Source organism: Prinia subflava, chromosome 1, assembly GCF_021018805.1.
Source record: "Prinia subflava isolate CZ2003 ecotype Zambia chromosome 1, Cam_Psub_1.2, whole genome shotgun sequence".
Classification (NCBI taxonomy): Eukaryota; Metazoa; Chordata; class Aves; order Passeriformes; family Cisticolidae; genus Prinia; species Prinia subflava.
The window spans coordinates 61,623,507-61,651,375 of NC_086247.1; the positions used below are offsets into that span (position 1 = coordinate 61,623,507).

General features: G+C 39.5%; 1 protein-coding gene across 1 annotated transcript in view; it reads left to right on the forward strand.

Annotated features, from left to right (window-relative positions):
- AHRR (aryl hydrocarbon receptor repressor) overlaps window positions 1-27,869 on the forward strand; it is an 81,845-nt gene that overhangs the window by 47,459 nt on the left and 6,517 nt on the right. The window contains exons 4-8 of the mRNA XM_063419897.1: window positions 7,855-7,955; window positions 23,294-23,383; window positions 24,681-24,810; window positions 26,217-26,350; window positions 27,649-27,848. Coding sequence (XP_063275967.1) covers window positions 7,855-7,955; window positions 23,294-23,383; window positions 24,681-24,810; window positions 26,217-26,350; window positions 27,649-27,848 — 655 coding nt within the window. The remainder of the gene's footprint in view (window positions 1-7,854; window positions 7,956-23,293; window positions 23,384-24,680; window positions 24,811-26,216; window positions 26,351-27,648; window positions 27,849-27,869) is intronic.

Below are 27,869 nucleotides of genomic sequence, written 5' to 3' on the forward strand. Positions count from 1 at the left end.
CGTAAAGCAGAATTTCTAAATACAGAATAGTTCTCTGACATTAAATTTTTTTCTACTCTAAATGCATGCTGGACATCATGATTCTGATTAATAGACATGTAATTTAAAAATTTAAAGGTGTAAGGAAGAAGTGTTAGAAACATCTTAATTTTTTGTGAGCAATGTGGGTATTGATTTGAAATTGGAATAAGTAGTCTGCAGATTTCTTACTCAAGGTTGCTGATAACTTAGGCTTGCATTCCATTGTGTAGTTTGAGAGAATTAACCATTTTTACTTACCTTTTATGTGTTTATTCAGAAGGGTGTGCAAGCAAATACTCAGACAAGCTAACATATTACAGCTTAATTAAAGAATGGAATAGTACACAGATAAAATTAAGGCCCTGGGACTGAACCTATAAATCAATAAGTTTCCGTGAGCAAATCATCTTATTTAATGTAGTAGAAAATAAAATGGAATTGTGAAGTCAAGCAGGAAGGCTGTTACTTGGAATAAGTCTTACGTCTTGGGATAATTTCAGAGGACTGCATGTCTTCAGCAGCCTTGTAGCCAATATAGTCTTCCAGACCAACTGATAGCTCAAATATTTACTCACAGTGATGCAAACAGATCTCTAAAATATCTCCTTTGCCAAGGCACAATGTGGGGCTGTCTGTTGGGGAGATCATCTGTTGAGTCATATGAAGAGAGAAAGGTTGCAACAGTAAGCTAAAGAGAAGAAATGTGTTTTCTAGACAAGTTCTATTGAGTCTGTTGTTTGTATGGTTAGCACACAATTTGTTTCATGAGGAGCTTTTCTTTGGATCTGTGATCCCTCAGAAATTATAGGATAGAAAAGATGTTATAGACCCAGACTACATTTAAATTTGACATACAAGTGTGATTTCTTATGAGATACAGATAGGAGAAACCAGCAAAAAACAGAAGAAGAGTTAATAACTTATTTTGTATGTTCTCCATATGCATACATTTTTTATAAAAACTGCTTCACCATTCTCAGCATTTCTTAAATTATTCTACATATTTACAAACCAAGAATTGTGGAAACAGGAAATGTCCATCCAGAATTTACCCTAATGCTCATTCACCTAAAACATTAAGCAACTCCTTATCTTACAAAATTAATTCTGTTTGTAATTAAATAACAAAAGTTTTCCTGGAGGGAATGAGAAATGTCCATTACTGGGAATACTCAAAAACTGAGGAACCTGCCCAAATGAAGTCAGCTCTGTTCTGATTAGGGGGAGGTAGACCAGATGACCTTCAAAGGTCCCTTCAAACATACAAGTCCCTAAGTTTTTGTGATTCCCTATCCTGACTCAGGGCCTCAGTTAATAGACCTGAGTTGCCCACAAGTGAACCACTTCCCTAAAGCTTCACAGAACTCCTTGCACTGCAGCACAGCTGAACATTTGCAGGCAACTCTTCTCAGCTTCTCAGCTTGCTTTGTGTAAAATCTATTTCCCAAAGGCACACAGACCTCTTTTTCACATGCAAGGAAAAAAATATCCCGACTCAGTCACCTCTGTAAGAAGTCCTTGGTTTGTGTTCTTTCACCTGCACCTGGGTTCTGGTGCTGCCTTTTTGCTGGACTGCTCAGTACAGCCTGCCCTGGCATCACACCAGCTCTGTCCCAAGGGCTCTGTCGATCAGGAATTCCAACCCAAGCTGATCCTGTTCCGAACACAGCCTTGCTCGGCAGATAGATCAAGAGGGAAAAGATGAGACTGATGGGTTTTAGAGGGCAGAGTGAAGAAGATAGTGGATTTTTTCTGGGAACTGGAGGAAAGCACACCAGGACTTCCCCAAGGCAAGAGGCTCGTCCTTCTCCCTTTTTTGCCTGCTGGAAACCCTGTCTGAGATTTCATCCTTAATATATTGTCAGATCACCACTAAATTTTCTAATGAGCCGATCTCTCAGAGCTGATGTTTGTAGAAAAACTACAGGAATGCGAGCTTTTTCCCTCTTTTCTCTGTATTTCTGTAGAAATAATTTCCATGTGTACTTTTACACACACACAGTCAGCACTGGCAGCTGGGTCGGTGTTTTAGAAAGTTTATCTGATCTGCAGCAATTTCTAAAAACACAAAACCCTCCAGTGGAATACAGTGAAACCAACCGTACTGGCGATCACTCCGGCAGGGTATTTGGCTGGTTGCAAAGGGATTTGACTTCGGGCAAACACTCCTCACCCTTCACACAGCGGGCTCTCTCCCTTCTCCCCGCTGCACGAGAGTTATTTCTCTGATCCTTCGCTCTAAGCTCCTTTGCTTTTTTTAGGCAACTTCCAGATATCTGATACAGTATATAATGAGGAATTAGGTTCCATTACACGAAGGCTTAACCTTCTCGAAAAGCATTCAGCGCTTGCCAGGAGTCATCAATATTTAACAGCTGTTGTTATTATGAAATACTTCATAGGGTAATGCGGCTCGTCTGCTCGCACGCAAGGGTTTGAACGGCGGCCAGGCCCTGTCAGAGCCGCGGGGAGATTGACAGGCGGCCGGGCTTGCGTGACAGCGCGCCCGGGGTTACTCAGCACTCTGCCTCCTCCGCAGCGGGGCCGCTCCTCCTCGCCGCCTTCACAAGGGCTCCGGACGCGCCGGGACACGGGCTGGAGGCGCAGGGGGCGAGCCGGCCCCGCCAGCCCCGGGCAGAGAGAGGAGGGCAGCCCGGCGGGGGCAGCTCTTTGATGCCCCTCTCGCACCGGGGAAAAGGGATGAGGCTCGCTGGGAAAGGGGAGCAGCGGTTCGGGAAGGAAGAGCGGGTGGGATCTGGAAAGCAAAAGGGTTCGGTTTGTACCTTAAATAAATGTCATGCTCGTGTACTCGAGAAACTTCAAAGGGAAGTCAGATTTCAAAGCATCTCTTAAGAAGAAGCAGACTGAAAAAACCGCTAAGTTGGGAAGAAAAACTCTGCGTTACTGCTAGCGTAATTTCATCTGGCGTTCTGGTAGCCTCTGCAACAGGACCAAGCACCATACAGCTTTTATGCATTTTGGTGCTGATTTCTTTCCCAAAGCATTTGTACAACCTGTGTGTTGTGACCTTTCAGAGCGCAAACGTCCCTTCCATGTTGTTTGGCAGTATATAACAACTTATGCTGTATATTTTTTAATTTCAGTGTTCATCTAATGACCCCCATCCTAATTGTCACTCGGTGTTCTCTGTAACACAGCCAGAGGAAACAGACCAGTTCAGTTCATGGCTCTAGGTTTGTTAGGCAGAATTGCTCATACTGAGTGTTTCCGAGTCAATTTGTTTTGTTTTCTCAGTATTCAGAGTAACACGCATAGCTGATTCTTCCTGCAGCTAGAAGATGCAGGAAGAGAGACCCTGCTCTCGCTTCCTTTCGAGTAACAGTTACCAAACGTAAGATTTGCATGCTTAAAGCTGTGTCTCTGAACCTGCAGTCTGGATCTGGGTATTTTCATCCACCTGTTTTAAGAAACAGTTTATCCCCTGAGCATCATTGAAGAGAACCAGTAGTCCTTGTAAGAGGGCTTGAAACTGATTCACCAGCCTGAATCTGAAGAGAACTGTAGGGTCCCCTTCCTACAGGCCACATGAACCCAGGCAAGGTGTTCAGTTCAGAGGCAGCATTCCTTCACTGCTCATTTCTTGCCTGTGCTGTTGCTTGGTGCAGGCGGCACCTGGGGCAGCTGGGGTACAGTTTGCCCCCATATTAACAGGGGGCAAAATTAACTTAGCAGCTAATTTTGCTAATTATTTTCTGAAGAATGAAGGTTGTTCTTGTGCAGGATGAGAAACAGAAACACTCTGGAGAATGTAATCGCATGGGTTTAAAAAGTATGGTTTTATGAGACTCCTGAAATCGCCATTCCTTTGAACTAAAGAGTATCCTGCAATGAATAAATGTTCTGTTATTTCTGAGGGAAGGGGAATGGCTAGTTTCATAATGCTTCAGTAGACTGTGTTAGGCAGCTTTGCTCTTCTTTACAATATTCCAGATTTGGTTTTCAAGCCAAGGTGTTTGCAAATGCAGATAGCAATGCTCGTATCAGAACTGGAGGTCTCAGGTTTTTACATTGCTCTGGGCAGAGACAGTGCAGCAGCTGTGAAAGGTTCAACAGCACTATCTGAGACCATCCCACACTCATTCAGCCAATCTTATAATCTGCTCCATGGACTTTTTTCTCCATAAATTAACTCTCAATTCTAACTCAACATTATTTTTTTGATTTCCAATCCTTTCACTGCTTTCAGATTAGAAATTGAAACAATATTCTCAGACCTTCGACCTGTCTTCCAGGAAATTGCATTGGCCATTTTTTTTTCTCCCTCTTCTTCTTCCTAGCCCCCTTTCCCTGTGTATTTCCACAGTGTTGTACTTTGTAGGACCCAGCATTTCCAGACTTGTTGGATCACATGACCTTGCAAAACTGTCAGCCCTGGTACATGTATCTCTGGTATTTATCATTCTATGGTATCAATATACTCATTCATCTTCTTTGGCAGAACAGCTCCATCTTCTGTTTTATTTCATGTTCTGGAAGTGCACGCTCGATATACTGTACACAGAAAATGGTCTCTGGTGTTACCTCTTCCCGTCTCTTCAGTTTGCTGATTTTGAACCTGAGAGATGAGTACTCTGTGCTCTGACCATCAAAAGGGTTGCCTTTCTCACAGAAAGTAGTCCAAACCTCCATAAAGCTAAAACTCTCTCTCTCTTTTTTTTTTTTTTTTTTTTTTTTTTTTTTTTTTTTTTTTTTTTTTTTCAGCCAGCAGCATTCATCAGACTGCCTGCAGTATCAGCTTTTCTCTTGCTCCATTCTTGATACATGGGAACTTGAGCAGCCCATTTCCCCCTCAGGTCACTGAGTCATCCTTTGCTGGTTTTTCTTTTTTAGCTTTCTGCAATTTGCTCCTCCCTGCCTACCAGAGACAGTATTCCTGCATTCTTCAAGCTCTCATTTGTTTTCATCATCATAGGCTTTGCTGTTGCTCCAGAGGGACACCATATTATGAGATGTCTAAGCTTGATCACAGCTGTCTTGGCATCAGAGTCTTTTCTATCAAGCCACCCATCGTAACCAATACTTGCTGTCCTGTTCTCTCTCATGATTCTTGGTGGTGACAGGGGTATTGTTAGACTGTTCTAACAATTGTTCCCTGTTTTTCTGCCTAGTCAGATAACATCTTGCAAGTTTCCCTCATCTGCCTGTCGCGTCTTGCTTTTTGTTCTCATTTCTTTCAGGGTCTGACTTTCTGCCTGTCTTGCTCTGCTTTCTCCAGGTGAGAGGCTGTCACCAGCACCTCTCTTCTGAGGTGTCACTGCAGTATCAGCCCAGCCGTGGGTGGGTTAATCGAGGATTTCCAGTGTGGGGAGGCAGAAGGAGAGTGAGCAGTGAGGGACAGCTCTGCTGCCTCGAGTGCAAGGAGCACACCTTCCCACCTCCAAGGAGCATTTGCCTCTTGGAGCAATGGTGTTATTTGTCTTTCTTTGATGGTACAGGGGGTCTCCTTGCAGTCAGGCCAGTGAGCAGGGCAGGCTATGGAACGGATGTGTGTGGCCTAACATATGGGTAACTCTAACTGGCAAAATAACATTAAAATACTTTCCATTTGGAGATGGAATTTATAGTAGCCAGACAAGTTGCAGAACAAACATCTCTTGTGCTTCTGCTGCTGTGTTTGTATGAGCCTGAAGGCTAACAAGCAGGCAGGGAGCTCTGGCCTGCTCAGTTGGGGAAAATAATAGTTTCCACTAATGATGAAGTTTGAACGGATGGAATTTTCACAACACCAAAAGAGCGCATCAAAGAAATAAACCTTCATTTCCTCTCACCCCTCCCTGTCTGTCTTTTAACCTGAGCAAAGACCGCAAACCACCATGTCAGTAATTGCAAAAACATCTTTTCTGAGCAGAGAAACTCTAGAAGGGGCCATTGGAATAGGGGTTGGTCTTTTAAAAGTTGTTGTCACAACATATTTAAAAGACGTGTGAATGTGGCACTTAGGAACATGGTTTAGTGGCAGACTTGGCAGCGCTGGGTTAGTAGTTGGACTTGATGATATTAAGGGACTTTTTCAACCTAAATGAGCCTATGATTCTATGTTTGTTCTTACAGACAGGCCTAGCAGAAGATCCGGCTGATTGGGGGGAAAAAAGCAACCATTTTCTATTAGCTTAAAAGTACACTAAAATGAAAATGCAGGTTTAAGAATCTGTATATTCCATTCACAGCAGCCTAGCTTACAAGTCTGAAATCCCAAAATAGTATTGGCTGGAAAATATGCGTAGGGACCTGCTTAAAGCAGCTTGGGATTCTCCTGATGTGTTTTCCCATGCCCAGGGGAGGGATTTATTACATCTAATTATGCATTTGAGATAATTGCTTTGGGGTAATGACCAGCATTATCACTTTCAGCAAATATTTACAATGTAAGCTAAAAGCCTTCACAAATATTCAGTTGGTGTGGTTCTGAGTTGCCATCATTTATTGTAAAATGCTGATGTACCCTGCAACAGTCCCTCACCAGGCTGTTAAATTGATAAGGAGCTCAGGAGCTCCTTCAATTGCACGGGCTCAGGAGCTTTAGAGGCTTGCTGTTTGTCTCCTCCTCTTATTCTGGCTTGGTACAAACTATTCCTGCCATGTAAACTCCTTTTGGGGAGAGAGGTTTTATTTTTGATTGGTTAGGTTGTTGTTGGGGTTTTTTGGTGGGTTTTTTTTTTGGTGTGGGTTTGTTTTGTTTTTTTTTTTTTTCCAATCAGTGTTTTTTGTTTTATTAACCATCTCTGGCTATGTCCACTTTCCTTTGCCTGGAAGGGAAAACGTGTATCAAACATCCCAGATAATATCACTGGGACGCTCTCCTCTCTCATTCTCTCAAGAAAAAGGAGAAAAATCAGAAAACTGGATCTCTGTTTGCTACCAGACTCTTTTCTGGAAGTATTTGTATGACCTTTTTCTGGAAGTAGGACTGAAGCAGACTAATTTTTACTGACCAAGTGATAAAGACAGGTTCCTGTTGTACTCCCTAGATGATGCTGAAGCCCAATATTCAAGTGATGCCAGTCTTCTCAGAAATCCTTTCATTATCCCCAAGATGGGATTGTATTTCAGCTATTTTTGTGTGGGATATATTAACAGGAAGAATTTGAACATCCAAAGATATTTGAGATCAAGCAACGTGAAGGAAGAGCACTCACCAGCTGAGTGAGCATTGGCCATGCTTTTTCCATGAAAGCTTAATTAGGAATAAGCTTTTTCCCCTATTATTAGGGAAAATAGATGTAATTTTAATCTATAATGAGAACTATTAATGAATTTCATGGAGTAAATGACCTGCTGAAAACAAACTTTAAAACTCCGTAAAATTGAAACAATTTAACAACATTCCCTTGAATCTTACAGTCAGGCTGAAACTTGTAGAAGTGAACAGGGTAAAGTGAGACCAAAAATAATCTGATGTCAAGGAGGTCAGTGCTGAAAATAAGAAACTTATTCACTCCCTTCTGAGCTGTATAGACATTTCTCTGTATTGTCTTAAAACATATTTTTATAAACAAAACAACTTGCTAACTTTCTTTTGTTTCTTTCCTGTGGGTTTTGGTTGTTGTTTTATGTAGAGTAGACTAACGGAAAAAATATGTTCAATAAAAAAAGTGATAGATATTTCATATAAAAAACATCTGGACTGCAAAATATGTATCTATCTCCAGCACAGGGAGAAAAAAAAAAAGAAAAGTTGTCAGTAACTGGGATCCAGACCACAAAGACAGAAACCACCAATTAAATTCAATGCATGTTAAATGCCTAAACAAGAATTTTAGTGGTGACCCTAATCGTTATGATTTCTAAATTGATGATAACTCTTTCCAACAGCCATTCAAGAAAAGCACTTTAAGAAGCAGGTTGGCCAAACGATAAAAGAAGACAATATATCTAACAAGACTGCTGTACAAGAAGGTGGACTTCTACTAGAAGTGAGTGACAAAATGCTGTCGTTTTTTTTTTTTTTCTGGCTGTAATTTATTCAGTTTGATGATATATTTGGGCTGATGATTTGTGGCAGCTTTGAGCAGTTGGTCTTGGTGGGAGTCTTTCAAGAACCAGGCTCGTGAGTGCTTCTTGCAAGAGCAAGACTGGCAGTCGTGACAGTCACAGTCAGTGTCCATTTGAGAAATTACACCTTGCACCCTTGCACGCATCCTTGAATTTACTAGTGAACTTCAGCAGGCCAGTTCACAGTTCTTTTTCACTTTTAGGTTTATTTTACTTGGCCCATATTTTGAGGATGTCAACATGAACTTTCCTGGTTTCTGATCTGAGCTGAGAATATTCTAGGATATTTTAGTTTATCTTACTTCCTCAACTCTGTGTTCTGCACACACACTGTGTCAGCAAAAGTTATCCCTTCTATGTGTTTTTATCCCCTTTAGGCTGATTTTATATTGGCAGAGCAGCCTAAAGGGGCCATGCTGTTAGTGAGAATTGGATCCATTAGTTTTAGGGAAGAATTAATATGGCCGTGAACTACTGAACCAGCCAGAGCCCAGCGGTCCATCCCAGATGCATCTGCATTTCAAACACATGATGTAATAATGCCTTTTATACACTGAGGTCCTTGGAAATTCCTATGCGATTAAGATTACATATGTACAGTTGGTTTGGATAGGATAATATTCATGGTATAAAAAATTGTGTTTTAACAACAGCCCTGAGGTGCATGTAAATGTAAATGTAAATTAAATAGTATCCTTCAGCAAATAGATGCTAAATGCTATTAAATTAAAACACATTTTAGCATGAGATCCAATACCATAAGTTAAGTCTATGGAATGGAAACTGGCACCCTGCTTTCCTTCCTCTTAATATTTTCAGAAGATTTTAATTTTAGATTTCAAAGCAAGTAACACAGAGGCATCTGATTAGTTACTGCTACTGCCAAAACAAGATGTTTGGCTGTCAGGTGTTATTTTGCAGCCATTTCCATTCTCAGTGAATAGGGAATACAGGCTGTACAATAAACAATAAATATGGTGAGTATATAGTCTGTGTTTTGTTGTGTGCACGTTACATGCCCACAAGTTATAACCATTAAGCATCCTCAAACAGTAGACTGTGAGTACATGGGGAGAACACTGGCACAAAATTTGGGGCAGGTTGCAAGAGACTGCTATTGCTAAATATGCTCTGCTTACTGCAGGGTATGCAGGAGCACATTCCCTTTGAATACAGGAGAGATATTTTATCCTGGATCATACTTAAAGTGGATCATTAACTGGATGATTAAGTGCATGTTAATATGAAGGTACTTGCCAGGCTTCATTTATGAGCACGTCTGACGTAGAATAAGAGGGTGAGTTTTCCTTAGGGCTTGTTGGGAATGCTTTCTGAGGACTGGGTTTGGCTCACAGCCTCATTTAGTGGTTATGGCACACAAAGAGAAGTGGGTTTTTATGTTGTTCAACCAAGTTCACCATGTTGGTTATTAGGAGCTGTGGGATTTCTACTAAATATCACATTTCTGATTCCTTCTAAGAAGAAGCAAACCATGGTTGCTGTTCTTTGTATATTGACTTGCGAATCTTTATTTGCTCTCAAAGGATAATTTTCAGCTGTCAAAAGTGCTTTCTGTGCCATGACAACACCTTGCACTGTGCAACCTCTCCTAGATGCTTTACATAATACAAACCAGATTAATCTGAATCATCAAAATATGCCTGAATAATACTGTTCCTGAGTGCAATTTTAATGGAAAATCAAGAATAATTGCCTTTATTTTTTTTCCTAGTGGGTATAGTCACTCTGCTTTATGTATGGAAAGAAATATGGGATAACAAGAACCTAATTACTGGTAAATGGTGTATCTGGGACTCTTGAGTCTTGGAACAATGCAGTATTTCCCCTTTCAGCTTGAAAGAAAACAATGGAATTAGTCTGTCTTCAAAATATGTTTAAAATGTTTTTTATTTCTAAAGGCTTCTGCCACAACATGTGTTTTTTATTTAAGATTTTATGGAGATTTTTTACAGCTATAATCAAATAGCTTTCATCAGCAATAACAGAGCAAACAATGATACCAGTTTATCAAAGACTTTTTAGTGGAGCACAGCAGGTATCTAAATGAATAATTTCTTTTGGTGCTTTAAGATCATTTTTTCTGGATAAGAGAGACTTTGCTTGCCATCTTTGTTTCCCTTTGAAGGGAAGACAGACAAGGCTCTAAGAACCAAAGTCCAATTTTAATAAGGTTTTTTTTTAATATGTCCTATTCTCGCAATGTTTACTGTCCTTTGAGACGTCTCATTCCAACAGGTTGACTGCAGTAATGATTTTTAACTTTTTAAAATGACTTTTTAGCTTTTAATATTTTACAAGACAGGTGGTTTTGCAACCCTTGTGCCCTGTGCCTTCTGGCAGAAAAGGGTCACATTCAGTTTCTGAAGCCTGTTAGTGAATACTTCAGGAACACTGGGCCAAACCCATAACCAGAAAAAGGGAAAAATAAGTTATATTGGCAGTCAACAAATCCAGATAGAGTTTATGGGGTGATAGGGTGGAGAAACACAATAAAATGGTGACTTGCAAAAATAATGAATCACTGGTGGGTATCTAGGCAATAGCCTTGATTGCAGGATTCATCTCATGGCTGTTAGCCACCTCCTGCTCTTCCCCCCAGCTATGCTGTGCTCGTAATCTTAAGTCCAGACTCAGAGTCTACACTGTGGTGCAGGTAATTGCCCATCCCAAATGTCTGTGTAGCTGTCATGTGTTATACTATTCACTGATCACTGGAAGAATTAAAAGCTTGCTGTTAAGAGGGAGGCTCTATATGGACTTGCTTTCGTAATGACACAGAATCAGGCATCACCCCATCATCACCTCCAACACTGCTCCTTCAGTAACCAGCATTTGTGCACTAAGCAGCACCCTACTAAAATTGTCACTTGGGCTTTATTGACCACTTCACAGTTGCTCCTGCAGTTTTTTTGCTTGTCATGGGAGAATAATTGATGTTCAAATTTCTGTCTCAACCCCTGCTGCTAAGGAGGTGCCTTCATGGACTTCCTTTTGTTCTTCTGCCTGTTGGTCTTCTAATATGCTCTTGTAGCTGAAGCGTAGGGTTTATGACATCTCTGTCTCCAGATGTATTGGACCTAATTCTTTTCAGGTGTGAAAAAAGTGTTTTATAACCACAATATCACAATAAATATAAAGAAATATGGACAATGCAGGCAGCTCCCGAGCAGATGCTGGTGGAGTAAGGCTGCCTGGTTCTATCACTCTCTATTCTCACTGATGAATGTTGATAAAGGCCAGACGAGGCCTTTTTTGTCGTTTCCATGCTCACTGGCAGCTCAGACTCTTTCAGAGAAGATCCATGTTGCTTTTCAGGATGTTCCAAGCCTTGCTTTTTTACAGTTCAGTCTCAGATTTCCATGAGTCCTCTACCCTTAAGGCTTCAGGGCACACAGATTTCTGTGGTTTTGTCTCCTGTTTTTCTTATGGCTGCATTGAAGATACATTTCTGATATTTCTTATTCAGTGATACTGCACATTCCATTTAATACCTTCATCAAGGACCTGGACAAGGGGATCAAGGGCACCCTTAGTCAGTCTCACAAGACACAGAGTTGGATGGGAGTGTTGGCCTGCTTGAGGGCAGCAAGGTTCTGCAGAGGGAACTGGAGAGGCTTACTACTTATTTAAATTTTTAGACAGAGCCTTGGAGGTGCCTGGCATCTTAAATATCTTAAAATCAGTCATACAGTCCTTTATGTAAAAAATAAACAAATTACTAATGCCTTCAAAACCATGAAAGCTAGGTTTGATGGTACAACCCTTATAATTCTCCACTGATACTAATAATCATTACTTCATTATGTTAGCTACTTAAACATACAAAATTGGGTTTTTCAACCTGAGCTTCCATGTTTTGTAGGCAGGCTTTTGTTCCACCAAAGCATGCAGACAAATTTTGCTGATTTGAGTTGTAATTAGCAAAACTAGTGAGGCACTTTAGGTTATTTAGCTTCTGAATCAGCAGCATATGTGCTTTCAATTGCCTGCCTGTCCAAAGCTACAGCACAATCAGGTGTAGGTCCTGGATTACACAGAATAGGCATTTTGCCACCCAGACAAGTCCTTTATAGATTATTTCCTAATTTCATATCACAGGTTTGGAAATTCTGGTTCTAACTTGGTAACTCCCACCAAAGTCAATGAGGTCTTTTCTTGACAACTTTAATACCAGATAGGTCCCAAGTCTTCTCAATTAAAACCAATGAAAGTCAGACTTTTAATGCATGCAAATGATTTAGGATGTGACATAATGTAAGTTTCAAGAATATTATTTAACATTATGTTGCTACCTTAGAAATGGATGCAAATAATAATCGTTCTTGGAGTTACTCTGGAGACATGAATGTGCACATTTTGGCACTGAAACTTATCTCCCAGTGGCCTCTACTAACAGCTTGAACTAGAGTTCAAGTTTCATTCCAAGGGATTTGGAAAATGATACATTAGAAAACATCCTATTGGTGCTGTTCTTCACTCTGCATAAGGAAATAACATAGGAAACTCTTTTCCCACTTGGTTTCCTGTCATTTTTTTAAACTTGTTAGTGTAATTCCACTTCCTCCTTCCAAACTGATTTATGTAATCAGTTCTTGATAAAACTGTGCTCTTGAAAAAGGTATTCCAGTTTGAATTTCAGTCTGAGAGCAAGAGATTTTTCCTTTTCCTGTTATTTTTTAATTCAAACTTAAAAAGGCAAATTGCAAGGCCAACAAAGTGCATGGAGATTATAGGGATCTATGACCATAGCACAAACCTCAGGAATCAAAAAACTGGTAGAAAGAGACATTTTTGGTTATCCTGGTCTGGAATTCCTTTTCAGCTTCCAATAGTGCTGACGCTCTCCTAGCACAGTCCTTCTAAAGTAAATCCTGATAGATGATGATACAGTGCTTCATTTTCTTAATCTACTAGTTTAAAACTGGACCATCAAAATTGGAAAATCTCGTGAAAAGCTCATAGTCTTGGTGGGTTTTTTTTCGATTAATACAACTTCTTAAAGTTAACCAATCAACGCTTTTGCTTTCCTTTGTTTTCAGACATGAACCTTCTCCCAGTCATTTAGATGACATGATTTAAGCAGACATTAGTCACTTGGGATGACTTACAGAGAATTTATCCATTAAAAATAACATAAATGGGGTTAGGAGTGCCGTTTTATCACATGCACACATTCACTTCTTTCTTGCCAGGCATAGACAAAACACAAAGGAACACTTCAGAGGCCCTGGTCCCTTTTTTCCTTTCTTTTCAAATAGGCAGATTTCTAGAATCCAGACTTGAAATTTGGCATGGCCACAGCTCTGTGCAAAAAATGTCCTTTCTGTTGCCCTTTAAACAAATAACTAATATTCTTGCTTATTCCTTTCTTCTTTTTTTTTTTTTGCTTCTTCTCTAACAAATCTGGATAGAAAAGCCATGACCGCTAAATTCCATTTGCTCTCTGCTCCAGTCCCCAGTGCTCCTGTTACGACTACAAGAATCATGATGCTGCCACGGTGTTGAGGTTTTTTAAATACAGGAGATGGCACCATCCTACTTGACAGGAGGACAGAGAAAAACAAAATCATGTTATCCCCTCCCTTCAGATTTTCAGTCTAACTACAAGAAAAGTGATAGAAGATGGATTTTGATGGGCAAAACTGTGTGGAAATAGTGAACAAAATGGTAACCACAATTGCCAGCACACATAATGCTTGACAAGCTTGACTTTTGCCAGGACTTTTGCAAGAGTTTTATGGAGGAATTTGAAGAGGAAAAATAGGTACTACTGTAGAGGCTTGTGTGGAGCCTTTTTGCGAAAGGGAAAATGCCAGTAAGCGCTTCTCTCCAGATTTCGTGACATGTTGGGCTGTTGAGAGTTAGTATTTAGCTTCTCCAACACAAGATTACAGATTACAATTGAGAGGGAGCAAGCTGGGAGCAGATTGGAAAATCAGGACAAGCAGCCTACCTACGTTTAGTGTGACAGAGCAGGAGGAGAGGGCAGTCAGTGGAGGTGTGTGGTGAGGAGAGTTCTCATCCCCTGGCTGGTGCTGGCATCAGGAAAAGGGTCTTCCATTTGTCTGAGAGGAGACAGGCAAAGCTGCTGTCGTGTGAGGAGGGCTAGCTGAGAAGTTGTAGTTGTAGCAGTGAACAGAGCAGCTGTCCATCCACAGTGCTAAGGTGAAGAATCAATAAGCTTTGGGCACAGATGCAGCTCTGAATTTCAGGCCTCTGTTGCTGTTTCCAGACTGTTCATCACAGCCAACCCCACCCGAGCTCACTTTTCACAGCCTCTTCCTCTGTTTCTGCTCAGGCTATTTCGGTGCCTCTTGGAGACAGTCCAGTGGCCACATAACTTCCTCCTCAACAAAACATATTCTCCTGTTTCAGCTCTGTTAGGTTTTTTTCCTCTCACTGACTTCAGAGCTAATCCCTGACAACTATTTCCACCAGCCAATAGGTTTGGTGTCTGTATCTGAGCCCTGCACTGTACAGATGCACCAGGACTTTGTCTGCTGCCAGAACTGACTTCTTGCATTCAGGCAACAAAGGCATTCATAACACACTGTTCACTTCATATCAGTTTCTGCATTTGCTTTTCAGGAAGCATTTTTTAAGATGGCATAGTCACGTATTGCAAAAATAACCCCAAAACATAGAAGAAACAGAAATACAATTTAAGTAATTGCAATCTTACATTGTTAGTCTTCAGCTGGCTGAAGTGAAATTATAAATGAGCAGTCTAAACAATTCACAGATTACACTTGCTTTCAGTATATTCCTCCTCCTCATGAGCTGCAGTCTTGCTATCTTCTCAATAAGATGAGGTGATGAGCAAGAAAGCAGGTCCAGGCTAGACTGTGTCCGGTCCTGAGAACTTTTGCAAATTTGCAGGGATTTTGTTTTGGAGGTTTTGGGGAAAAAACCCCTACATATTTTACTACAAATATCAAATACATTCCGCTTCCACTTTTTGTCTGCTTTGGTTAATAAAACTTAAATGCTCAAACCAAAGCAGGGGCTTGCAGAAAAGACTTGGGGAAGTATTCATTTGGCCTATAATGCTGCCTAAGAGTTGCAGTCGTTGCTGCTGGTTAGAGGAGTTGTCTCTAACTTTCTATCCTTACCCCTCTCCTCACTGTCATCACTTGCTATCTCAATTAGAGAAAGCATTGCCTGCCTTTCTGGGTCAGCACAATGCCTTAATAGCAGGATTCACCCCTGCTGTCAGAATGGGATAGGGTGTGTTTGATACAGGATACTTACAGGATAAAAAGCATCCATAAGACAATAACCTGCAAAGTAAAACTCTTCCCAGAGTCAGTTTCAGGAATGCCACTCTCCATGAAAATTCTACTGACCTGAAATAGGGTTTTAAAAGGCTGGTTTAGCATATATTATCAAACAGTCTGTGAAATACAGATTGTTTTGCTCTTCTCCCCACCCCCTGAAATAGTTTCATGTTAGAAAATGTGATATATAGTGCTAAATACACAGAAAAAGAGTGCTCTGAAATTAGGACATAACATTCTGTTTTCAATATATAGGCTGCAACATTGTCTCTTTCAGGTTTTGATTCCTTACAGAAAGAGATGTCTGCCATTTATCCTCATTAACAGTTTGCAAGTACAAATAAAAGTCAGCTGTGGATGGAATATTATGACGGCTTCCTCTCTTCAGGACTTGATGCACTTACATGTAAATAACACTGAAAAAAGCCCAGACATTTGGTACTTACATATGTCTAATTGTCCAACATGTTGGATAAATATTATTTGAGACTCTTTTCAGTAACTTATTTCTGTGAAAGATAATGCCTAATCTTACTACATTTGTTATTTCAAAGTCTACCTAACTAAATTTGTTATTACAAGTGCAGAGTAGGGAGCAATTAATGCTTCATTTTGAGTCTTCTCAAATGGAATTAATCAGGCTTGCATTTTCTATATTGAAATTGTTGAAGAGAGGACTGAAAAGCTCAGAGCAGCTGCAGAATTCAGAAAGGACGAAGAGCTGAACTTGCACTGAAGATACGATATTGCCCCAGCTTTGCTTCCATCTGTGAATACAACATCTGCTTTTAAGGAAGTGAAATGAGAAACTGCATGAATCAATATAAAGATGGTTTCTATTTCCAAGTGTAGACCAGGGCATAGTATTTGTGAAAGAGCATTGACAGGAGGGTTCCATTACTGGTAGAGCATAATTTTAAATTCAACATCATGATTGAGGAGGCTGAAGAAATAGACATAATGATTATGTTGTAATTTAGTATCCCTTCATGATAATTGTAAAGGTAAATGACATGTTACTCCTCCACATACTCACTAGATATCTAGCAAACATCATACTTTTATCTATGTATTAACAAATAAAATGTGCCTTGCCCCAACAATTTTAAAATTAATAATTTGAATATTCTTCTTTATATTATTTTAAGTAGTCTTCAGTACTTGTATACGATCCATTAACCTCAGATAATGTTCTTATTCTTGCTTCCCATAGGAAATCCTAAATGGGAATGCAAAGAAAGGAATAATTAAATTTTTACAACTAGACTTGAAAAAATTCACAAAACTTTGTCATCAACAGAAGACATTTTTAGTGATAATATTTTATTCTAAGTAAGCATGCCACATAACAAATTTGTACTGAGGTGTGTGGTATCACCCAATAATTCATTTTTGCATCAACAAAACTTTCCCTAACCTGTCTTTAAGCTATTAGTCATCAGTATTTCTCTTCTCTGGAAGCATGGTCTGTATTCTCTTTTCCAGTGCTTAGTACTAGTGTAAAAAGTGGGATTTAATTCGGATGCATCTCTTTCTGGTATGCACCACATCAACTTCCTACACAAACAAAGTCAACTGATGCTTGAGCCGTGGATTCTCAGCCCCATCTTGGGCAGAGTAATTGGTTTTGAGGCGCCACGTTCATTGGGGACCAGCAATTCCTGTATATGTTAACAAAGAGAGGCCCTGTCTCAAGGACTTGACACAGACTTAACAAAGCAAGCTTTGTTACAAAAGCTCAGCTTGGAAGGAATGTATAATGGAAGAAAAACTGCATTTACAATTTTGCGTTGTGCATTCAAAACAACTTCAAAGGCAAGTTGTTCTTGGTGGTGTCCAATACTTATTACATATCAAGCATATAAAAAACATCACCATGGTTTAAAATGTGTTTACATGTGTGCACACGTTGCAATCTCACCCTCCAGGGAACGAGTATGTTTTCTTGAAAGTTTATAGCTCACAATTACCGGAGCCCAGTGACTTACATTTTCCTAGCTGATTTCCAGGAGGCCGGTTTTGACCGCTGCCTCTTGGTGAGCCACAGTGTTCCAGCTCCCTTGTTAGACTGAAGACACTTACATAAACAAGCATCTCCAAGGCTTCCCTAATTCCTTTGTGGAAGTGATGGGATGTTGAGAAATGGAATAATGAGAAATTTCACCAGCTGAATGATTCACAATCATTTGTGCCTTTCAGATGGCTCCGCTGTTCCCTCTGACAGTAAACGGGAGGGCCAGGGCTCAAATCTGTCTGGCATTGTGAATGACCATTGAAAATGTTGATCTCGGTAGTGCAGCACTAGGTGCTGAATTTCCATACTGAAAGAAGCCTGAAGTGATATCCAAGGTCAAGGACACAGACAGGAACATGAACTTTGTCTTAGCTGGGGTGACAGGAGGAGTGAAAAGGGCATGATGGTCATACATACATATTTCTTCGTATTTGAAAATGTACATTTCTGCTCTCTATGAAAACCAGTTTATCAGATTGAGCACTTTCTCTCCGAAAGGCTTCCTATATAACTCCATGTCCGTAGACTTCAGCTAGTACTTCCTTCCCTGGCTCCAATGATGGAAATTTGTATTCTGTTTTGTTTCTTTTGCCTGAAATTTAATCTGTACACGCAAACCCTTGATCAAAACTGAATGCTAAAACAATTCTGCCACTCTCCTTTGCACGAAATAGTGCTTACTCACAGAAATATTCCTTTTGAAGTTGCTTTATATATACCAGAGAAATACATAAGAGTCCAGAGGGCTGAGAGATACTGTACTTGTTGAGCAAAGGCCATATTCTGATGTCACCAGATATGGTATTTATGAGTAGTCTTTCATGCTGCTTTTTATTTCAGGATTCTGTAAGTGTTAAATTTTTTTTTTTTTTTTTTTTTTTTTTTTTTTTTTTTTTTTTTTTATTTTTTTTTTTTTTTAAAAGAGAACCTTAGGGATTCAGAGGGACTTTTAGGAAGAGCAACTATGAGTCCTAAAAACACCAGTGGAAAGAAATACTGATTTATTAAACAATGCAGTTTAAGACAAAAGACAGTTAACTGTCTGCATTTTCCTCCTGATATTCATAAGACATGAACAAGTATATAATTTCCAGAGTTTTAAAATAGCTACTTATTTAGATCATCAGAAAATGGCCCCATCCCACATAGGATGCAAAAACCCAGTGATCCACTATTAAGTGAAGCTGTTCCAGATAAACTGTGAGCCAACTGACCCTGGAAATTTAGTACCCAAGTTGCGTGACTTGAAAATCTGTTCAAAGCAAGGCATGGCTGCAGGCCTTGACTGTTGTACTTTAGTAGCCATAGTAACATGGTCTCTGGAGACCTAATGCTAGTGAATTTTCCTTTATTTCAAGGAAGAGTAATAAGAGAAATGTGCATTGGAACTTGTTCTCTTTCTTTTTTTTTTTTTTCTCCTCCTTATTTTTACTATGCCGTGACCTTGACCAAAATATCTTTGAAGTATTTTCTGGCTGATTTTCTGCTATGAGACTAGGAAAAAAAAAATCAGGATATATAAAGGATCTTGCCAAAGGAAGTCCTATCTTCCTCAAAATATTTGCCTTCTTTCCCAAAGAGAATCTCTTGACTAATAAAGTTTAAAAACTTCTTAATGGAAGGAACTGATAACTTTCATCTCATAGCTACTGCAGGCACCAGAATAATATCATACTGTCTTTGAACTGACAGATTAATTGTTTTTTTGTTTCAGTAGCAGGTGCAGCTTTTCGTGAGTACATAATTGGATGTACATGTTTTTTCAAAAGAACACAGGCCCCTAACTTGTGCCAAGCTCTCTGGGTTGTTTTTTTTTTTCATTTGGGAAAAAAAGTCCCACATGATTTCATTTTTTAAGTTCAATGTAGAAAACTAATGTAAGTGTTTTTAAAAAGCCAAATACAAACAAACAAATGTTCACAATACGTACTTAAGTCTGTCTCACATGTTTCAGCTATTATCCTGGATTAGAAATTCCATCTGTCATTGAATCCATATGGTTTGCCAAATGGCAGTTTAAAACCATGTATTTTTTGCAGATTTGAAGTTAGTTGTTTCTTGTTGTAAAAGTTTTAAGGTCCATACTAATACCTTTGTGTGTTTGTTTCTATGTGTGCATGTGACCCTCTGTGCATGTGTAAGAATATGCAATGTTGCAAAAAAGTTTTAGGATGCAAGTGGACTTTACTGATTGGAACACACTTGTTGTACACAAAACAAATACCACCAACACTGAGTAGTGGATTTTGGTTCTTTCCACCTCTAAACACCAGAGGCTCATTTAGGATTTCCATTATTTCTGCAGAGAAGATTAAACTGAAATGAGCAGAGCTGCCTCTACTTCTCTGTGCTGCCCTCTCAGTGTTTGGGGCAAATGTGCTTTCATTAGGGAGTGCAAACTGCACAGGTATGAGGCTGGTCCATGTCCTTTTTCCTGTTCCATCTCTCCAGGTTATCCATCACCCAGGCACATGGCTGCTGTGATTCTGACACAGCACACCTGTGCAGCCCCCAGTTCACTGGGAATGAAAGCTATTGCTGAGAATTTTATTTCAATGACTGAGAATGCTTAAAAATCAAAAGTGGAGCCATAGACTTTGTTGTGCTGTTTAATGTGAGATGTGGTAACTTAGAACAAAAAAGCTGGCAATAGTTTTCACTCATTCTTGTGGATTGAAGCTGTCTCTCCTACTCAGTCTAACAAGTCACTAGGCTTCTGGCCAGAAAAATGGAAAAATCTCTCTGCAGTGTTACTGTAAAGGATTTCAGTATGGAGCTGTATTTGGTACCTGAGAGATTTATCTGAGAGGTTGGAAAGGTGTTTCCCTACTGATTTGCAATCCCCGTTACCCACTCGGGGTGAGTAATGTGCTAGCAAACACCCTTCTCCTTATCCCCACCCATGGTAAGTAGATAATAAAAGTATAAATCTCAGTCCATCTCTGACTCTATTGAGAGTCTTCTGTGTTACAGATGTCTGTTTTCCCACTGAACTACAGTTTAGGGTAATATTGTGAAAGCAGAAGAATTTGCAGACATGGATGAGACTCACTGGTATAATGTTTTACTTGATACCCAGCTTGTCTTTTTTTAATGTGTCTGAAGCAGCAGGTTTCCTAGCTAAAATGAATTTAGAGACATGGAATTTGTGTTAATCCTCAACTGAGTCATGTGGCTCCATAAAAGTTGTTTTTGCACCAAAGTGGATTTTGCTTTCCCTGCTTGCAGGGCAAAGCTTCTGATGTCTGGTATTGGGGTGGTGAAAACCAGGGGGTGCTTATCTAAGAGGTATAACCTCAGGAGAGGACATCAGCATTTTGAGAACAAACCAAAAACAAAGAAGGGGAAGTTTGGAAATATCTTCATTTACATACTTGCTTCAAATCCACAAGTGTTCCTGGCTTAACCTAAACACATGGCTCCTTGAATTTTTTGTCCATTTCTTCTCCCCTCTTCCCCCCTCCTACCTCTTCCTTAATACCTCCTCTAACCTCACAGATGTAGTTGCCAGTACACTGATCTGAACCCTTGGAAATACACATGGTCCCATTTCCCTTTCCAATTTTAAAAATTGTTGCACCTAGTCCAGCTTGACTCTAGCTCTGTGAAAAAAAAAATGTGTAAAGAAAAATCTTCCTGCTTTCCACTGTGGGGGCTCAAGTCTTAAATTTTAAGGGCAGAGACTGATCTCTTAAGTATGTATATAGGCTTAAGGAGTACATACCAATGTGTTGAAGAAGACTAATTTGTTGAATATATGAGTTTATCTCTCGATTCATACAAGCAAACCTTGACAAAGGCAGATATCCCTACAGGGGCTGAAAACCTCCAGCTTGCCTGCAGGACAGTGGAGGATATTTTAAGGATGTTCAGTGTGATAATGTGTAGGATTCTTTGATAATATTTGTATCTTGTAATCATTGTTTAAGCTATTCCAGGTAGGGCTTGGTGTATTAATTTGTGTAGCTTAAGAACTTTTTTTAAAATTAAGCACATTTCTTTCATTTTTTAAATGAGAAGTTCTTCACTTCTTCAGTTCTTAAGAACTGTGAATTTTTAACTTCTACCTGGTCCAGTTTCATGGGCAGGACTCGAGGTTTTTCAGAATATGCATGGTAAGAGCCACAGACAAAAAGACAAAGACAAAAAGGAGCTCCCTTAAGTGTCCTACAGTTATCTTTGTGGAAAATTGTAGTCTATCCAAATTAAAAGGCCTGCCAGATGCTCAAAATGTAATAAAATTCCTAACATCACATCACTGATGGTTTCATTGTTGTGAAGACGAGTCCAATGAGACAAGATGCCAAAAATGCTTTCTTGTCTCCATTTGACATTGGAAATGTACATGACAGATGCCATCCATGGAGGTTCCCCTCAGTGCAGCGAGAGGCACAGATGTGAAGATGCAGAAATCTTGATCTACCATCTTCTTGTTGGTGGGGTCCTGGGACAAATTTGGGCATAATTTAGAGTAGGAAAATAGCACCAGTTGAGCAAGTCCTTGTGCTTGAAGAGTTGACAAGGAGAACTAGTATTCAACACAAGCACAACTAGGCAGAGATCACTCTCATTCTGCAAAGCATCTGTACCTATGGAGATGACCCAGAGCAAAACAAGATTTGCCATTGACTGTTCTTAGCACTGATTTATGGTGAGTGTAGACCTGATTGAATTGCTGCTACCATTGAAGGCCATTGAAGGCTCTCCATTACTTTTCTCAAGTCAGTTTCACAGGTTCTTCAAGGCACAGAGCCTCTGGCCAAGTGTGGTCCCATGGGGCCGCGTTTCCAAAGGTGCTCCACATCTATGATGGGAGCCAAACCTTCTGAGGAGGTCAGTCTATTGTGCACTGAGCTCTTGAAATTCTGCCCGCCATTGTCACAGTGGGAACAGCTTTCAAGCAGCCTTGGAAATCTGGTCCTTGTTTAGGAACCAAAAAGAGAACCATCTCACAAAAATATGTCAGTGTATCTGGTTACTGAGCAATTGAAAATCTGTCCTCACTGTGATTCAGGATTAACTCAGGATTAATAGGCACATCAGTAAATTGAGAGTAAGGTGAAGCAAGGATAATAATAATATAGCAGTATTTCACCAACAGCTATTTGAACTGATGTCTCAAAGACCTCAAAACCACCACATGAAAGGATCTAGACTACTTTGGAGGGCAAGCCTGCCAGAGTAAAGATATGTTACCAGAACTTTATCAAGGGAAGAGAGGCAAAATTAGTCAGTCCTCATGCAGCATGATCTTAACGTTTGCATCATGTATTTAATTTAATGCTCACGTTTATTTTCTCATCTCTCTGGTTACTGTCTTTTCATCCCCAAGTGTGTAAGAATTAATTTAGCTCTTTTCTAGATTTTCTAGATTGTTTTATACCAGTGAGGTATTTATTGCCTACTTTTTATATTCATTGCACTTATGCAGTTATGGTATGTATGTATTTTTATAGCAGCTTAAGAAGAAAGCCATTAAAAAAATACAGATCCAGTTTTAAAGTCATAGTTACAACAGCACATGTATTTAATTTTCCCTTTGGATATTACTATATTATATGTACTAATGCATATATATTCAAAGCAATTATTATGGAATGTGCAGTTTTATATTAAAAGAAAAAAGAAAGTAGTTGACCCTTGCTATTAAACTTTTAATTCTATGAATTAATGAGAAAATATAATTATGCAGACAATTAAGCAGACAATAAACTAGTAATGTAATATGGTCATTATACTGTAATTAACTATCTTAACATTTTAGAAAAGAAAGAAAGCATGTTCCAGGTTGTTACTAATTTTTCATGGTAGGAAAAAATTTAGTGTCCAACTTTTTGCAGAGTGAATTTTTTTCATTCCTAGGTTATTCTTAAAATTATTACATTCATGCTCACTTTATTCTTTATATTCTGATTATCTTTTAAAGTGTTTTATTTTCCTTTTTCAGTCACTGAATGGTTTTGCCTTGGTGGTGAGTGCAGATGGAATGATATTTTATGCATCGTCGACAATTGTGGACTATCTAGGGTTTCATCAGGTAAATATATCGAGAAAGAATACCCAGTCACTGACATTATGTTGGCTTTCTTGTCAATATATATACATTGTCAATATTATAACTTCTGCTATTATTTTTAAATGCAGCACTGTATGTTGCTACCTTATCCACCTTATCCTTCTACTAGTGATTAGACATATACTTACTGAAATAAGGGGGGGTTTTGTGCCACCCCAGACTATTTTTTTTGGTAAATATGACAGGTGAAGATTTATTTATTGTAATTTCCTTTTATAAAGCTTTCATTAGCAGAAACATGATCTGTTGTAAAACTCAGATTTAGCTAGAAGTTTCTTTTCAATTTCAGTATAAGACGCTGCTTTTCTAGGCTGATTGCCTGTGTGTAATATATTCTGAAGTCAGAGAATAACAGAACCATACAGTTTGAAAGGACCTCTGGAGGTCATCTAGTCCAAACTCCTGCTCAAAGCACATTGAGATAGAGCAGGCTGATGCAAACTGATCAAGCTTTGAGTTTCTATGACCCCTCTGGAAGATGTGTTCCCTTGTTTAGCCATCACGACTGTAATCTTTTTTTCGCTTAAGTCTCAGCTCCCCATGTTGCCACTTGTGTCTGTTGTTTTTTGCACTCTCACTTTGTTCTTCTGAGAAGAGTCAGGCTTTGTCTTCTCTTTCCCTGCTTATTTGGTTGATGTAGACAGCAGTATGTTTTTTCTGTGGTTTTCCCTTCTGAAAGTTGAACAAACCCTGTTCTTCCCTCCTAGATATACTCCATCTCTCTTAAACGTCTTGGTAGCACTCTCCTGGGCTCATTTTGATTTGCTAATCTCTTTCTTTTCATGGGGTGCCCGAAATTAAGAGAGAAATTTGCCTTTGCTGAACTTCCTGAGGCTCCTGTCAGCCTGTTTTTACAGCCCACCAAGGAGCTGCCCTGCCCTCCCCAGCTGGCACCCTCTGCAAACCTGCTGAACCTGCAAACCTCGTATTCTACCCATGATTCCTTCATCAAGAAATTAAAGAGGGTTTGTCCCAGCACAAATCCCTAGAGGGATGCCACTAGTCATCACTTGCCAGTTGGATGTTTATTACTCACATTTGCATATGTACAAAGAGTTAAGAATAGAAAGAATCATCTTTGGATGTGAAGGGAAAAAGCAGATGTTGAGAAGTAGAGGCATTTGAAACAACTTTCCTCATTAGAGCTGCTCTGAAGATGGCCTACACCTGCCATTATTTTAAGCAAAGTATCAATGTAAAGATAAGTGGCTGCCCCCCTACAGTTACTAATTAACCATCCTTGTTGTAATTGTTTCAGACTGATGTAATGCACCAAAACATATATGATTACATTCACGTGGATGACCGCCAGGATTTTTGTAGACAACTGCACTGGGCCATGAATCCTCCCCAGATGTTGTCTGGACAGCAACTACAGTCAGAAACAGGTGGGATTGTGTCTGTTGATTGGAAACATAGGCACCACTGCACAGAGATAGAATTGCACTCCACCTACACCTGTGTCAGAACCATGTCAAGTCAGATTCTTCACTGGAAAGATGCACAGTGGCCATTTATTAATGTTATTTTCTCAGAGATGACATTTCTTCCTGATCCTGGGCATTTATAAGGTAGAGTGTGCCACTGATGCTACAAAGTTGTTTCCTTTGCTTTTCTCTTACACACTCAGAACGAGCAGCATCAATTCAAACTTCTGTTGGCAGCAGATCAGGACATCCATAGTCCTCTCATTGACACAAAAGGTTTCTGTACAGAACCACCGTGGCAGCATCACTATCTGCCATTTGTTTTCCCATGCAAAGTGATGTAGACAGGAGCCTTCTGAGGAACAAGTAGGTTTAGCAATGTACATTTTCCTCTGAGGCTATACTTCCCTCGGATAAGAGTTGGATGCCTGCACTCAAGATTTCTCCTACATGAGATATTAAGCTGAAATCACAACTAGACAACTTATAATCAGGTTGAGATTGTTAACCTTATAAAAAATTCTTGATCTCAGCAAAATGTATGCATTTCACCAGAAAGTGAGGTAGTAATTGAGGAAATATATTGGGAAGCATAGTCACCAGATGAGAGGGGAGAAACTTGCAAGAAATCCTTCAGCAACCCCTACAAAGCCTTCAGGAACATAAACATGAAACTTTGGTGGAATTTCTTGCATTTCCTGTAAAACAGTTTCTGTGTTTTACAAGAGTCTTATAAATATCCAAGCATCTTTGCAAGATTTTGTAGGAAGAACGCAGGAAACAAGCAAAAGAACATCCACCAATATTTCAAACTATAAAGTTTAAAAATATTTGGATTTTTTGTCCTAGCGTATATTGTCAAGAATTTCAGGTCTTGATTTCATAGTTTTGTATGAATATTTGTGTGTTTTGGGAAATATTTCAAAATCTTGTGCACTTGTACAAAAAAATCAAAGAAGCACAACAGCTGAACATAAGCTAATCATCTACTGTCCATTTTTTATTCTGTTTTTTTCCTAGGATTAGAATTTTTCCTTATTTTCTTCTCCTGTCTAATGCATTTTCTGTGATCTCTGATCTCAAAACCAGCAACATCTGTTACCCTGTTTTGCGTCATTAAAAATCACAAAAACTCAGGAAATAAAGTCCAAATTTCTCAAGAAACTCACCCGAATCCCACTGCAGAGCTTTTATTTTTCTTTTGGTAGAGCATGTGCAGATGTATCCATACATGACACCATTGAATATTCGCTCATCCGTAAAGCAATTTTTAGCAATTTCCGTAACAGCTTCCTCAACTGGCTACAGAACATTTTCATTATTTCTTAGTGTGATCTGATATATGTTGCCTCCACTGTTGTTCCTAGGAGAGGAATATATTCTCAGTAAATTGTTCAAAGCACAAGAGAATGACAGCATGACAACAGATTATTCTTCCTTTTTAACCCGCTGTTTCATCTGTCGAGTTCGCTGCTTGTTGGACAGTACTTCTGGATTCCTTGTAAGTACAACTTCACTTTGATCATTGTAGGCATGACATAACAGATTTTAATTACTTCATATGAAAAATTCTTCAACATAAATATTGTAGAAATCCATGGACAGGATACACTTTTCTTTTGCTGTGCACTAACAAGAAACACCTAAAGATAGTTATTAATATGTGTAAAGAGTGATGGGAGAAAAGAAGGTTGTAATATTTGAAACTGAAAAACTTTAAATTTTTTTATGTTTTGAGCTCTTTTCATCAATATCTGTCCTCAATTTGTACTGGGCGTAGCACAAGGGTGGCAAGCCCGAATTTCAACAATTAACATTTAAGCCCAAACTATTTGCTTTAAGGAGAAGGAAAACGAAGGCTCTGTTTTTCCCTTTTGTAATGAATCCTTTAATAATAAAACCTAGAATTAGAAAGTCTCTTCCATGCTCCATACTAGGAACGGTTCATTTCTAGAAATCACTTCTCCTTTTCCTTAGTAAAGACCAATGCTGTTTCTACTTAGGGGAAACTCTAGCACGTGCAAAGAAAACGAAACAATCAGCATGAGACTGGGAAATGCAAGTTCTGTCTCAGATGCTCATTTGCTAGAAGGCTTTGGGTCTTAACAGGCACCATTTCTGCATCCCTGCTTTAATCTCGTGGCTCTGGAAAACGCCAGACTCAAATGGGCTGATTTTTCACTGGGTATTTTTTTGGTAGTTAATTTTTTCACTGAGAGGCAGCAGCTTGCTGTTAACTTGATCCCTGCCTTCTACATAGACATTTGAGGCAGGGACAGGCAGTTCCTTCCAAGCCATGCACTCTGTATCCAGCTATCTTGGGCATCTCTTTTCCCTTGGCACCTGTCTGCACAGTCCTTGGGTTGTGCCAGTCCCTATACTTCCCAGAGGAAGTGCAGAGTCAGAGGAAAGAAGCTAAGAAACCATCTTGCTGGAGAGAACAGAGCATGGGAAAATAATGGTTCCAGCTTCAGTGGGGTACAGAGGAAACAACTGTTTGTGCCACTTAACATGGCTCATTTTGGCAAACAGAACATAACACAGAACTTCTGAGTACACAAGAGAGGAAAAAAACTCAACCAGCATCAAAAGTCTCATCTTACTGTTGATAGTACCTCCACCCACCCTGTCTCTGAAATGGCATGGTTTAAATTATATGAAGAAAATGAAATTCCTAGTTTTAATCCCTGATTCAAAACCAGGTTTGGTGTTAAATAACACAGTCCATAGGTTGTACTAGTATTTTAAATGTTTACACACTGAATGTTTAAGGGTTTGTTTTGTTTTGTTTTATACCAGACAATGCAGTTCCAAGGCAAACTCAAGTTCCTCTTTGGACAAAGGAAGAAGTCCTCATCAGGAACAGTACTGCCACCTCAGCTGTCCTTATTCTGCATAGTGGTACCACTTCTGCTCCCTTCTGTGACAGACATGAAGATGAAAAGCCTGCTTGTGAGAGCAAAACACAAAGCTGATGATGCAGCAGCAGCGAACACAAAGTATTTACAAATTAATCTTTT